This window comes from Bemisia tabaci, chromosome 1, assembly GCF_918797505.1.
Source record: "Bemisia tabaci chromosome 1, PGI_BMITA_v3".
In the NCBI taxonomy this organism is placed as follows: Eukaryota; Metazoa; Arthropoda; class Insecta; order Hemiptera; family Aleyrodidae; genus Bemisia; species Bemisia tabaci.
Window position 1 is genome coordinate 3,255,147 of NC_092793.1, and position 13,568 is coordinate 3,268,714.

Genomic DNA, 13,568 nt, shown 5'->3' on the forward strand with positions numbered 1-13,568 from the left:
TCTCTTATCCCTACAATGGGAAAGAATACGACATTCGATCAATTTCTGTCATAAATTACATTTTCATATCTCTGAAGTTGCAAACATATTTAATGAAAAAAGCGCAAACATATCAGAAATCCACACCCCTGTTCTTTTTAATCAAATCAATAAAACTTGACCCCTCTCGCGACTGTTTTCACCTCTTACTAACCTGTGCTAAAATTTTCCTCCAACTTCTCTGTTCTAAAAAACATTTAAGCTTCATTAATATCATGCTTTTTTTTCTTTTTCAATCCTTCAGGGAGCATTTGAGTGCTGTGTAAGTCTTTCTTTTCAATTCGTTTTTGCATGTCTATTTTCATTCTAGTTTTGAACTTGCATCAAATATCTTTCGGACTATACATTGTAAGGTAGCGTTAATGCAAGGCGTCTTTGTGGAGAGATGGAATGGAAAAAGGCAAAATTCTCAAAGAAGGGTCTAAAGGACAGCAGAAGAACAGAAGATATATGAATGAATAGGAAGAGATATGAATGATCTAGAAGTTTTTGTGTCATAAGCATTCATTTACTATTTAAACATGAGAAACAGTTAGTGGGATTTTTTTCATTATGTGGAAAAAGACGCTTCTATTTACACTTCTCTCTTCATCCAACAGCTTCTGATACAATATGATAGATTGATACTCAGATGGATATAATTTAGGTATGTCAGGCTCTGCAAATTATCCACAACAAGAAAAATCCAACCAAAAAATCTTTTTCCTTTTCTCTCACCATTTTTCGTTCTATTTTAGTTCAGTTTTTTTTTGTACTTTTTCTATTTCTTTAGGTGAGTGGACGTTCGATTTTTTCAAAAATTTTATATTTTGAGTTTTTGGCATCATTTAATTGAGTGTACTTTCTTATTGAGACTCAGTTAGTTCAGTTCTAATGACTGCACTAGCCACAGTTTGCAATTCAGGAGGCCAAGTCATGAACCACAATGTAGCTCTATTCTTTTCCATGTCGACTTTCCTGAAACTTAATGATTTTGGTCTTCATTTATTTATTTGGAGTGGTTTTTTGCACCAACACCCGAAGAGTTTTTTTTTTTTTATATAGATATTGAAGAACAATTTTTTTTTTTTTAGAACTTTTTGTAGTAAAAAAATTGAAAGTTTTCCACGCAATTTTCAAAAGTTAAATTTTAAAAGCATATAGGAACGCTCAAAAAAAAGAGTTTATATTGACATCTCAATTATATCCCGAGGAAAATGTACAATAATTGTGAGCCCTATTTTACATGGACAAGCTTAAGTCAGCCCACTCTCCTGAATATGTGTGTTTTCCAAGTGAAGTTCAAATCTTGTCAGGGTGCGTATGTGTGTGTGTGTTTTTATTTGGCTATTCCTAATTTTGATTGTCTTGCTAATTCTATTCTTACATAATGATGAGTTAGTATGATTGACCTTAGTTGAGGAATATGTAGATTTTGCCCTCTTGCCTTCGCCGTTTCTTTCATGTTTCTTTTATCAACTAGTAATGTTAAGCTTGCAAAGCCAGGTATTTTTCATTGAGTTCCATCTTTTTTCAATGATTTGTTGTAAAAAATCTTTGCATAGGTCGGGAAAACGTCTCTTAATTTCAATAATCTTCAGTTGCGTCCTTGCCATACTTTTCTCATGTTTTCTAATTATTTTTTCTGAATGATCATTGAGTCGCGTATTGAAAAAAACTGAAAAATTGTCAGAATTTTTTAAAAAAATGAAAATTTTGTAATCACTGTGTAAACACTGAAAAAGTCAAGTCGAGCTGCCTCTTTTTTGGATGACCTTACATCAATAAGCATTTCCACTGTAACATGGGCCCTATCAAGCATGTACCAGTCCTGTGTGTAAGTCTTAGGACCCAAGTCCAATGGATGTAGTTCCCTTTGATTGAAATATCTCCAATTTTGATGATGTAATGCTCAGTTTCAAAGTAGCATTTCACCAAAAAAAAAGTATTGAAATAAAATTTTAATTTAATGCAATGAAATTACTACCTTCCTATCATAGAATTTAGAATTGGTGAAATGAGTTCCATGTGTGAAGAAGGTGGGCAATTCATTTTGCAAAGGAAAATTGGAACTTATCTTTATTTCATCTCAATAAATTTCTATGAGAGAGCCCCTTCAATTCATAGATCGGCAACATGTACAGCTCTCCGATACAGTATCAATAATTTACAACCTAGCAATTCATTGCATCGTATGTTACATGTGATAGTGCAAAAGGCAAATTAAAGGTAAAACATTAATGCTAACAGTAATTCTGCCGCACTAAAGAATAACGCTGTATGTATAAACATTCGAGAGTTGCCAAATTTCTCTGGAAAAAATTATGTACTTGAAGGAAAGTTATACATATTTTCCTTTGAAATGTTCAGACATTTTAGATAAAATTGCGAGCAAATTTTCCAAAAAATTGGAAAAATAATAATCCCAACTTTCCCAATAAATTCGCATTTTAACGAAATTTGGCAATGCCTGAAGATTCATGCGGCGTTTTTCCTTAGCATGGCAGAATTGCAAGAGCCTGCTCAAATTATATTTGTCCTGTTGGAATAAACGTAATTAATTTAAAATATTTTTTCGTCCACCAATGTGTATCAAGTATAAAAAGGAGTAATGATCTGACTTCTGGGTACTTTACTTGTAAATTATTTATGTATGTTCAAATTTTATTGCTAAATTTTTCATGTTTTGCAGTCTCTTGGATAGAGTTCAAAGCGAAGATCCCTCATGGAAAGAAACAGGATCTGCATTTATTAGCTCTGTGACACGATTGTTGGAACGATTGTTAGATTATCGGAGTGTCATCCAAGGAAATGAAAACAGAGACAAACGAATGTCTTGTACCGTAAATTTGTTGGTAGGTGCCTTTATTTTTAGAATGCCTCTCTCCCAAGTAGTAGTGATTACGATAAGTTGCGATTGGATCAGAAAAGGTATCGTGATTTTATCAATGTCAAATAATCGCAATATTATCAGATAAAAAATTGCGATTTCATTTCATGAATTTGCAATAAAATTGCGATTTATCACAATATTATCAAACAATAAATCGAAATATATTCAGATAAAATTTCGATTTTGTAGAATGCAATTTTATGGAGGTAAAATTGCGACAAGATCAAGGATAATCGCTTAGATGTTGATGATCCTAGCGATTTTATCGCCAAAAAAAATCATAAAAAAATTGCAACTTAATTTCAAAATATCGCGATTTTTTCGTTGAAAAATGCTACTTGGGTCTGTTTCATTGAATGTTTTAGAGAAAAAGAAGGATGATGAAATTTGGTCCAAAAAATCACTTGCCATTTTGCAGTTATATGTTTATTTATTTATGCACAATACAGAAGTTATAATAAACGCGAGAGTGGGTATTGAGCATCTCTCAAATTAGAGACAGAGACGTTGATGTAAATTCATAGTCTTTGGTGCCTGTATACTCATCTTAAAGGGAAATAAATTCATTGGAGTAAAATCTAGGCTATAAAAGTGAGGTTCTATGCCTACTCTGGCTCATTGTAGGGATGACCTGCCGAGTCAGATACAGGTGCTGCTAGATAAAATGCTTTCCAGATGGTGGTAAGTTTGCTTACTTTTATGGCTGCTTGCCCAAACCTCAGTTTTGTTTCAGCGATGTTGGAGCAAGTGTTCGGAGCTTGGAATAAAAAAATCAGGAAACTGCAATGCGCTAATGATGGATCCCATTAGAGCGAAAACACATCTGCGGTTGCCTTCCTGATCGATTGTAATCAATGTTGTTTCTAACAGCGTAACACTGCAATGAGAACCTCCCACTGCTAATGCTCAGTAGGGTCTCAAAACTTGTCTATGGGCATGACTGATCTGCATCGATTTGTATCTTGAACAAGAAGAGGAGACTTGTAATGAACCGTTGGAATACCACCTTTTTTGTGGAAGTTCCTCTTGTTTTCATTTTCAATTTTCATCGGAGATAATCGGAGAAGTCTGACAAAGAGCCAAAACTGTTTTAAGACTTAATGTGTACTACCTTATGGGAATGCTGTCTTATCATGCCTATATAGTACTATCGGTTGGCTTTCTTTTTTTTCTTTTTTGGTACTTATGGTGTCAATAATCCATGGCCTATTGTTCCTCCTCTTCCTACTTTAAATTTGAGCTTTCTTCTCTCTTTTTGCAGAATTTCTACAAGAATGAGATCAACCGAAAAGAAATGTATCTGCGGTACATTTACAAACTCCATGACCTGCACTGTCCTGCCGACAATTTCACAGAGGCTGGTTTTACACTAAAATTGTATGCTGATTCTCTAAGTTGGGAGTCAAAAACACCTCTAACCAATGACCCGCAAAGTCCCAATACATTTGAATGGCGTAGAAAAGAACAGCTTTACCATCAAATCATCAACTACTTTGACAAAGGAAAGGTAAATGATGTTTGCATCTCCAATGCCTCTGTGCCCACTCCAGGCTTTTTCTTTCTAATTTTTTCTTCTTTGCAAGGAACATTTTATTTATTTTTATTTAACTACTAAAGAGTAAAATACTCATGTTAAAATTAGAGGAGTTTTAAAAGAAGAAAAAATGTATTCTTCGGATGTAAAAAATTCATTTTATTCAAATTTTGGATCAAGTTTACCCAAACCCCAATTGATGATCAAATCAATAAACTCCAATTTAATCAAAACCCTAATGAGCTGGAACTGGAGGAGTCATGATCTGACATTTTTTCATGTTGTATTGGCACCCACAACTGGTACCTTTTAAACCCCAACCATTTTCTAATTTCCAAAAAAAAAAATTACATTCAACTCACCCATATGTTCCCCTGTCTCCATCACCATGTACTTAATTGTAAATGGAAGGGTAGCGTTCTTTCGTTAGTAATAATTAATAATTAATTAATTAAATTGGATGGATTAAAACTGGAAGCGTAGGCCTTGAAGAAAGCCAAGAAGGTCTAAAAGCCGGTCTTTTGTTTCTAACTTTTACAGGAGATCATGAATACAGTTTCTCTTTGGCAAAGTCAAATGAATGGGACTCAATGCTGTGTAGTTCTTTGGTAGCTTTTTTTTCTGTTACTTTAATTTTATTCTGTGTTTTCAGTGTTGGGAGAATGGTATCCCCCTGTGTAAGGAGCTAGCTGACCTGTACGAACATCGCCTCTTTGATTATCAAAAGCTGAGCTCGATTCTTCAAACGCAAGCAAAATTCTGCGACAACATTCTTCATCAGTTGCGCCCAGAGCCAGAGTACTTCCGCGTTGGGTTCTATGGTCTTTCGTTCCCACTCTTTGTTCGTAACAAAGTCTTTGTGTATCGTGGACTTGAATATGAGCGGATTGAGGCTTTTACTCAACGACTTCAAACAGAATTTCCTTGCGCCCAGGTTCTGACGAAAAATAGTCCACCTTCACACACAATTCTTGAGTCAGAAGGACAGTGGATTCAGATTACCAATGTGAAACCTCTTCCAGAAAGTGGACCACCAAGCTGTCGAGTACCCTTGGCCCCTGTACCCGATAAAGTTGCTCGATTCTACCAGGTAAGTGCTCTCAAAAAGTATTCGCATGCCTTCTAATTGTCTAGTGGAAATAGAATCAATCTATTGATTGTCCCTTTTCGTCTTATTTTTTCTAATATTGTGCCTCTGAGACATTGTGTCTAAACTCATTTCGATGTATTAGAGCTCATTAAAAATTTTTCCTTTATCTCAATCAAATTTTTGTACGAACGAAATGGATTGACATACCTACAACTCTAGGACATCAAGATTTTGCCGCCCCTGCGATTTGTCGTCATTGGAAGTGGTCATGCCATTAGTAAATTACATAACCCAATTTTTTATGCGTATTGTTAGGTGCAGCACCTTTCTTCTTTTCTTCGTGCAATTTTTTGCCACCCAACAAAATTTGCTGCCTTAGACTGCAGCCTAGGCCTCAAATCTTCTGAAATAGAAACAGTCCTCTCTTCATACTATTATATTTTGATAATTCCTCTTTGATTTTCAGGTGAATGATGTGAGAACTTTCCAGTTGGATAGACCCATGCACAAAGGAACAGTCGACAAAGAAAATGAATTTAAAACACTGTGGCTGGAACGAACAATTTTATCAATTGCTTCTCCACTGCCTGGCATCTTGCGTTGGTTTGAGGTAGTGCACAGCTCGATGGAAGAGGTACCACCGGTCAGGTTCGCCTGTGAAACAATGCAAAATGTCAATAAAGACCTCAGAAACCTGATAAGCCAGTACATGGCAGACCCACGTAGAAATATCAATCCATTGAGTATGCGATTACAAGGGATTATTGATGCAAATGTGATGGGTAAGTAAATTTGGACCAAATATAAATCTCATCAAAGTTTCTACCCAAATTTTAATTGTACTAGGAAAACTGAATGAACTGAAATTATCATCTCAATAAACAGCAATTGAAAACGATTATGTTGTTTTTGGACTGTTTAAAATTAATATTCAGAAGGCCTTTTTTTTCCATCAACAAAGAAGCTTAAAAGATTTCTGTTGCACGTATGAGTTAAAAGATTAATATGTAAACGTGACTAAAGTGGAAATAACTGAGCAAAATGGAAGGTTTTTAATGTTTAAAAAATATTTTGACTGCCTCTGGCATTTGCGATGATTGATATCCTGAAGAAACTGCAGTTTCTGCATTCAGTGTAACATTTTTTACCTGTTCCACCTTTTGTATCTACATAATTTTACCAGTCAAAATTTTTGGTGTCAGAACTACAACTTCTAGCTTGTGCAGTTTGCTCAATAGTTCAAAACTCAATTAATTGATTAAAAATGAAATTTTCTCAATGCAGGTGGTATTGCTAAGTACCAGCAGGCGTTCTTCTCTCAGGAGTTCTCTCGAGCAAATCCACAGTGGATACCCCACGTACACCAGCTCAACACACTTATCCAGGAGCAGGTGGAAATTGTTGAAAATGGGCTTATCATTCATGGCAAGTTTGCCCCGGCTGGAGTTCAGCCACTTCATAAAAGACTCGTTGAAAGAATTTCTGAGCTGAAGCAAAGTATCCGCAAGTGTCCAGCTGATAGCATTATCAAGTGGGTAAACATTATGATATTCCTCTAGAATTACTTCTTTTTTAATAAACTAATTTAGCATTTTTGAATAAGTAACATGAATGGTCTATTTCACTCTTCTCATCTTCAATGAAGAAAAGATGCGCTCATGTATGCCGTTATGTATATCTTTTTATAATCTAGTGTTTTCATGAAATTCAAGGTAACAGTCACTTACACTCACTTTAAACTGCACAAACATTCTAAACCTCTGGATTATGGAACTGGTAATATTCTGCCCTGCTAAGGAAGAACGCTGTAGGAACATTCGAGAGTTGCCAAATTTCCCTTGGTAAAACATGGTTTTTTGATAACATTTATGCATATTTTTCCTTGAAATTTTCAGATATTTCAAATTAAATTACGTACAAAATGGTCTAAAAATTTTGGAAAATAATATTTGCAATTTTCCCTGTAAATTCGAGTTTTATTGGAGGAAACTTGGCAACGTCTGAAGGCTCATATGGCGTTCTTCCTTAGAACGGCAGTATTGTCGGTGAATGAGCAGGGCTGTTCGAAAATCCAATTCTTGTTTAGTACTCACACTCTACTTACTCTACTCCACTCAAAACCCTTTGATGGTATCGATAGTTTCAAGGATGTAATGTAAACATTGATGCTTATATGTAAAATAATGTAATTTAAGTTCTTCATAGAGAAATTCGAAACCAAAATGTATCTCTAACTTTTTCCTTGGCCAAACAGACCCAGAAATTCAAGGAGCTCAGAATAAGTGAGTGGTGGCAATTAGTGCGGCTCATTCCTATCAAAAATGTTAACTTTCACGGGGTCACCGGTAAAATATTCTCTTTCATAATCAAAGATAGCATGAACATTTCTCATGCAGTGTCTCGAAATTTTTTCTCTGTGATACACTAGTTTTTAAACCAACTTCTTCTCCAAACATGATTAAAATTGTCTCACTCTTTCCTCTTACTTATATTTCAGTACCCCATTGCCACCATTACCAACAGAGAAGAAAGGAAATTCCTACGATGAGTACACCAACACTGTTGGATATGGTCACTTAACTGACTTGAACGATGATGATATTTACAGCAAACCCATGGTGAGCAACCCTCTGGCTATTTATTACACTTTAATGTTGAACACAGACAGTCTCTAAAGTAGTGTTGGCCATTCCTCTTCAATTTGAAAATATTTAATTTCTTTGATCATTTCTTCTGTAGATCTTTTGATCTCTGGAAATAGAAAATACGCTAACTCCTGGTACAAAATTTAAAAGAAACCATTCAATCATAGCCCAACATTACTTATTACTTTCCTTTATTAGTTTTTTTCTTTTAGGAGAATATTTTTCTACAAAAAGGTATTCAAGAAAATAATTCCTCCTTTTGGCTCTAGAGAACTGTTGGAAGAATTGTAAATTGCTTAAGCTTGTGTTAATTACAGTTAAATTTTCAGGGCTGATCTGTCATTTGACGGTTTAAGACTTTAGACAACGCATACTGAGTACGAACGATATTTTTCAATGTTTAACCAAAATTGATTAATTATTTTGGGAAAATCGAAAATTTAGGACTTGGATCAATCATTGAGGAGTGTTCATGCCAAAATTCATCTTCCAAAATCATAAAATAAAGTCAAAAGTACTGTTTCCATTTTGCAACCGACTTCAATGTATCTATTTCGGTTCGTAATTAAAACAGTATCTTTGATTTCGTTTTTAGACTTTGGAGGATGATTTTTGGCACAAGCTTTCCTCAATGATTCATCTACAAACTGAAATTTTGGTCTTCCCAAAATAATCCTCCTGAAGGTTAAAACTTGAATACATTGATCATTCCCAGAATGCTTTGCGCAAAAGCACCTTAATGAACTTACAGTCCACACCAAATAAGTTTATGCATTTCTAGACTTCGACAGAAGATTGTCCGACATAGAAACAAGATGACGGATCTTCTGTCGCAGTCTAAAAATGCGTCAACTTATTTGGTGTGGATTCTATTTTGATTGCATGGAGGGAAATCTGGAAAGACATGAGCAATAGGAATCATAAGAAAGTTAATCTGACTTTAATTGAAACTTACTTTTGTTTTTCCTTATTGGCTAGAATCAATTCTTTCAGTAATTCTTCTTTCTTTAATCAGGATTTTATTTTTTATAATATTCTTAATTTTTTTTCAGGAACTTCAAGAAGATTTGAATGACTTATCGAACCAAGATGGAAACTCACCACCTGCAATTCCACAAAGAGAAAATCGACCAAGATCTGCTGGGTTCAGCACATCTCCTTCAAGGTAAAACTCAAACCATAAAATGAAGAGGCCCTCCTGTTATTGAGGTCGTTGCCATTTTCAAGATGCTGAAAAATGTTGCACAGTGAAGTCATCATTATTCAAGTAGGAACCAGATTTGGCATGGTGTCAAATTCACTCATAGCTTTTGGGGGAACAATCGTTTTACACGGCATCTTGCTCCGCCGATATGATGGAAACTCAATTCAGGTCAAGTTGCGCCTCCACTGCTTCCAATGTTGCGGGTGCTGTTCGCCCCAATACTCGCGATACAACATTCGCGAAAGGAAAAAACACTTCCCCTGAATCCTTTTAGCCTAGCTTCTTTCTGCAGACATGTTGCGTTTTTGTATTCAAAAGATTACTCAATGTCAGAATACGGTGACACAATTGCTGCTTGACCCGCCGCCCCCCTCCTTCTTTTTCATATTCATGTCACCCACATCCAGATCAGCCCCTGCCCTCCTTCGGTGAGTGATGTAATTTATGGACGGTCCCTAACTGAATATAAAATCATTTTCAAAAACTTTTCCTATCGGTCCAGCCTCAATTTCCCCCATTGCAGACAATTGAATATAATACAGTTGAAACTTAAAACAATGAAACCATCGAATTAAAACAACGGCAGCTCCCAATTAAGTTCATTGTAAGACATTGGTTGCTATAAGAAGACAAAAAAGTTAGCTTTTATGAGAAAATTCTACTGTGTTTGGAATATGAAGTGTCAATAAACCACTAGACAGGGTATGAATTTATAGTATTTTCAATTCACAGAAAATTACAGAATTATTGAAGCTTGTAAAATATCTATCATTGAATTTTTGTTTTTGTTTTAATGTTATAGTAGCATTGAGATAAAACCCAAAAGGCATCAGCGATCACTGAGTAAACCTCTTAGTCCCAAGTTGCTTCAAAGGCATTCAGTGGACAGCGGGACTGGTAGCTCATCAAATTTACGGAATTCATGGTCAGATGCAAATATGGATGAAGCTCCACCCTTACCACCCAGAGGTCACAGTAAGTTCTTGTTATAGTCAAATCTCCACAGGTGGATTTGTTTCATTTTTTGATCCTGATAAACAAATGACCAATTCGAAAAAAGGCTCTTTGTCTGTTGGACTATTTTCTAAGGGGAGCCAAAGAACTCTTTGGTTTTGATTTAAAGCACGGTGATTAAGCGGTTTTTTTTTTATTTAATGTTGACGCAAAAATTATCAAAATTGGTCAATCTGTATGATGTAGAAATAATCGCAAAAAAATGAAGGCATGCCTTTTTTCAAAACTATTTTTTTTTTGTCTGAGCTTCCCTAGTTCTAGTTTTTTGTTGCTGATGACTCTTTCATCTCTATCATTATCAGAGTAATTGAACTGCATTCTGCAATGAGGAATTATGATTTCTGGATCATCCATAAAACACTTATGTGCATAAGAAAACTAATGGTACGTACGTTCTTTCTAAACTGAGCCAGAAATTGTAGTTCCTAATCGGGAAAGGTAGTCTAATTTTTAGATGCATTTAATGGCAGGAAAAACTTAAATTGCCATTACAAACTATATGAATGGTCTGATTTTTAAGGTTTCTTGTTAAAATGTGGCATATTGTTAGTTTTTTTTTCTTCTCTCGTCATATCTCAAGGAGAAGATCCTACTCATAGACTCTCCTCTCGTAAAATCCTTTTGTGATGCAGTTTCTGATCCAGAGCAGTGAATGATTTGGGGGCTAATTTTCGTACCTTCAAATTTTTTATTGATATAGTGGTATGAGGAGAGTAAGTGAAACAATGATCTTTCTTTTAAATCTTGCCACTTGTCTTTTTTTCAGCTCCCGATAAGCATGCAACTTCAGGGCCACCAGTTTTACCAAAAAGGCCTGTGACAAGAAGAGTGAGTTCTTTATTTCTTTCCTCTTCAATATTTACATTTGCGGTTTTATCACATGTATGTTTATGATTACAAGAAGATCTCTAATAAGAATGAAGTCAGAAGTTCTAACAATTTTGACCAATGCTATCAGGAAAAATAAATTTTTAAAAAATTCTTTACGTTCGTACAGAAGAACTAAGGCTAAACTAGGTGCTCCAAAGCCTCATATCGACGGTGTAAGTCGGCAATCACATAACTCGATTTTTGTCGGTTTTGAGTTAGCTGCAGAAATGAAGTGTAGAAGATGCCCTTTACCTGCTATCAAAATATTTCAGTCGAAAAAAATCTGGAAGTCACCTAAAAACGTAGAACTCAAAACACATATCTCGGCGTTAATTCCAATAACACATAACTCGTGCCGTCGGCCGCATTTTTACACAACGCGCGCTCTCCCGGGAAGAACCGTGAGCAGTTTAGGAGGGAAAATTAGAAGTTAGTACGTCACGGAATCTTCAAACAACAAAAATATTATTATTGTTTTAACATCTAGCATCTAATCCGACGGATAACTGAGTAATCGTTCGCTTATTTTTATCTTCATTTCATTTTAATTCGTAATTCAACGGCGTAAATCCGCAATCACATAATTATCTCGTTCGCGGTGTCTGAAAATCTCCGCTTCTACGACACATTTGACATCATTCCTTGCAGTTTATACAGAATTTTCTTCGCATAGAGAAGAAAACTCACGGCAGTTTTAAAGAATTACCGTTGAGTAGTTTTCCGTTTAAAAAATGAAGTGTGACAGGAAGTCTGCGACATCGTAAACCGAGTTATGTGATTGCCGACTTACGCCGTTGAATCGTTTTCCAGTGTCATTCTAAAGATTCGCTACCAATTAAAGTTTGCTAAAAGGAACTTTAGGCTACTTTTAAAGTGAGAGGAGTCTTATTCAGTCAACATCGGCAAAGAATAGGTTTGAATCAGTAATTCGCCAATCACGTATCTTGGAATTCAGTGTTGGACCTTACTTCCACAAACACATAACTCGGTTTTTCGGTCATTTCTCCTGACAGACGAGAATATTATTCAAAATGATGATAGAGTCTTATAAGGCATCTTATCCTTGCTGTCTCTAAGAATTATTTCCCCTCTACCTTCAAAGATGAGGAATGTAGAGAGTTTTTTCCCTCTCCTGAAAAATCGCGTTTTCCGAGTTATGTGATTGCCGACTTGCACCGTCGATATGTAACTCTAAGTTTACAGCTGATACCTAAAAAACATTTTTCTTGGAAAAAAGAAAAAATTTGAACAAGGTATCAAAGACAACTGTAATTCGATTAATTGTTTTAAAACATAATTTCCAGAAATTATACCCTTAAACCATTGAAAGTGGAAGTTTCCAAAAAACTGTTTAAAGAGGAAAACATAAGGATTCCAAAGGGATGTCAGCGTAATGAGGACTGCTTATTAGAAATCCACTTTAAGCACATTCTGTTAAATCTAGATTTGGTACATTCCAACAAAACGGTTTGCCGATTATCAATTTGCGTAAATTTTTTCAGACCTTTATCTCAGATTGATAAACCTGAAATTCTGAGGATACTATCACAGCCTGAGTATTACACTCTCTTCATGAACTTTAATTCAAGCCTTATTTGATTTGTTGCAGGGATCAGAGTCTCTTGCTGAAAGTGATACTGACAGTTTTATTTTCCGTGACTCCGGATATTCAGATAATATTTCTTCGACCAACACATTCAATAACCTGTCTATCTCATCTCAATATGAAGAATTTATTCTGACTCCTCACACCGGCAATTCAAGTACCAATGTTGGAGTGAACGTCCCTCCTTCTACGCCGCCAGTTCCTCCCCCTCTACCTCCAAAATCTACTGTCGCATTTTCTGAAGATCATCAAGGTAAGTAACTTATATCATTCAACAATTTTTTTTGATCAAGAAAGCTCCGCAGGTACTTGAGTGCTCCAGTTCAGTGCAATGCTGTATCCTAAGCATAAAAAGAAGAAGGAAATGTGTTCTTTTCGTTCTTTTGCCTTTTCTTCTCTTTCTCTTTGCCTCTGCTCTCTCCTATTTCCTTCCTCTTCTCATGTTGACGACATCTATCATTTTAAGCCTCGAAGCCCTTCTGCAGAAAAATTTGTTGACTGCTGACACAGGGGGAATAGTGTTGCCGTGACAGCAAAGAGAGCTGTAACTTTGGAATTTTTGAAATCGAGTTCCTTTCAAAATTTGTCTTATCTCTTTAATGGAAACACTGAAACAATTAAAATATCACAATTCGTCTTATTTTTAAGAAAACAAGACCTATGAGGAAGCTGTAATTGCGCAAAAATCAAGGTT

The 13,568-nt window shown here is 35.5% G+C and overlaps 1 protein-coding gene across 3 annotated transcripts in view; it reads left to right on the forward strand.

Moving 5' to 3' along the window:
• Window positions 1-13,568, forward strand: part of spg (dedicator of cytokinesis spg) — a 150,233-nt gene that overhangs the window by 122,889 nt on the left and 13,776 nt on the right. The window contains exons 26-36 of one of the 3 annotated variants that reach the window (XM_019044183.2): window positions 284-301; window positions 2,711-2,873; window positions 4,173-4,418; window positions 5,098-5,535; window positions 6,002-6,317; window positions 6,820-7,066; window positions 8,033-8,153; window positions 9,233-9,345; window positions 10,190-10,359; window positions 11,165-11,226; window positions 12,878-13,127. In XM_019044183.2, the coding sequence (XP_018899728.2) occupies window positions 284-301; window positions 2,711-2,873; window positions 4,173-4,418; window positions 5,098-5,535; window positions 6,002-6,317; window positions 6,820-7,066; window positions 8,033-8,153; window positions 9,233-9,345; window positions 10,190-10,359; window positions 11,165-11,226; window positions 12,878-13,127 (2,144 nt within the window). Of the gene's footprint in view, window positions 1-283; window positions 302-2,710; window positions 2,874-4,172; window positions 4,419-5,097; window positions 5,536-6,001; window positions 6,318-6,819; window positions 7,067-8,032; window positions 8,154-9,232; window positions 9,346-10,186; window positions 10,360-11,164; window positions 11,227-12,877; window positions 13,128-13,568 lie in introns of all 3 variants that reach the window. The other 2 variants (XM_019044182.2, XM_019044184.2) reach the window with 2 other exon arrangements.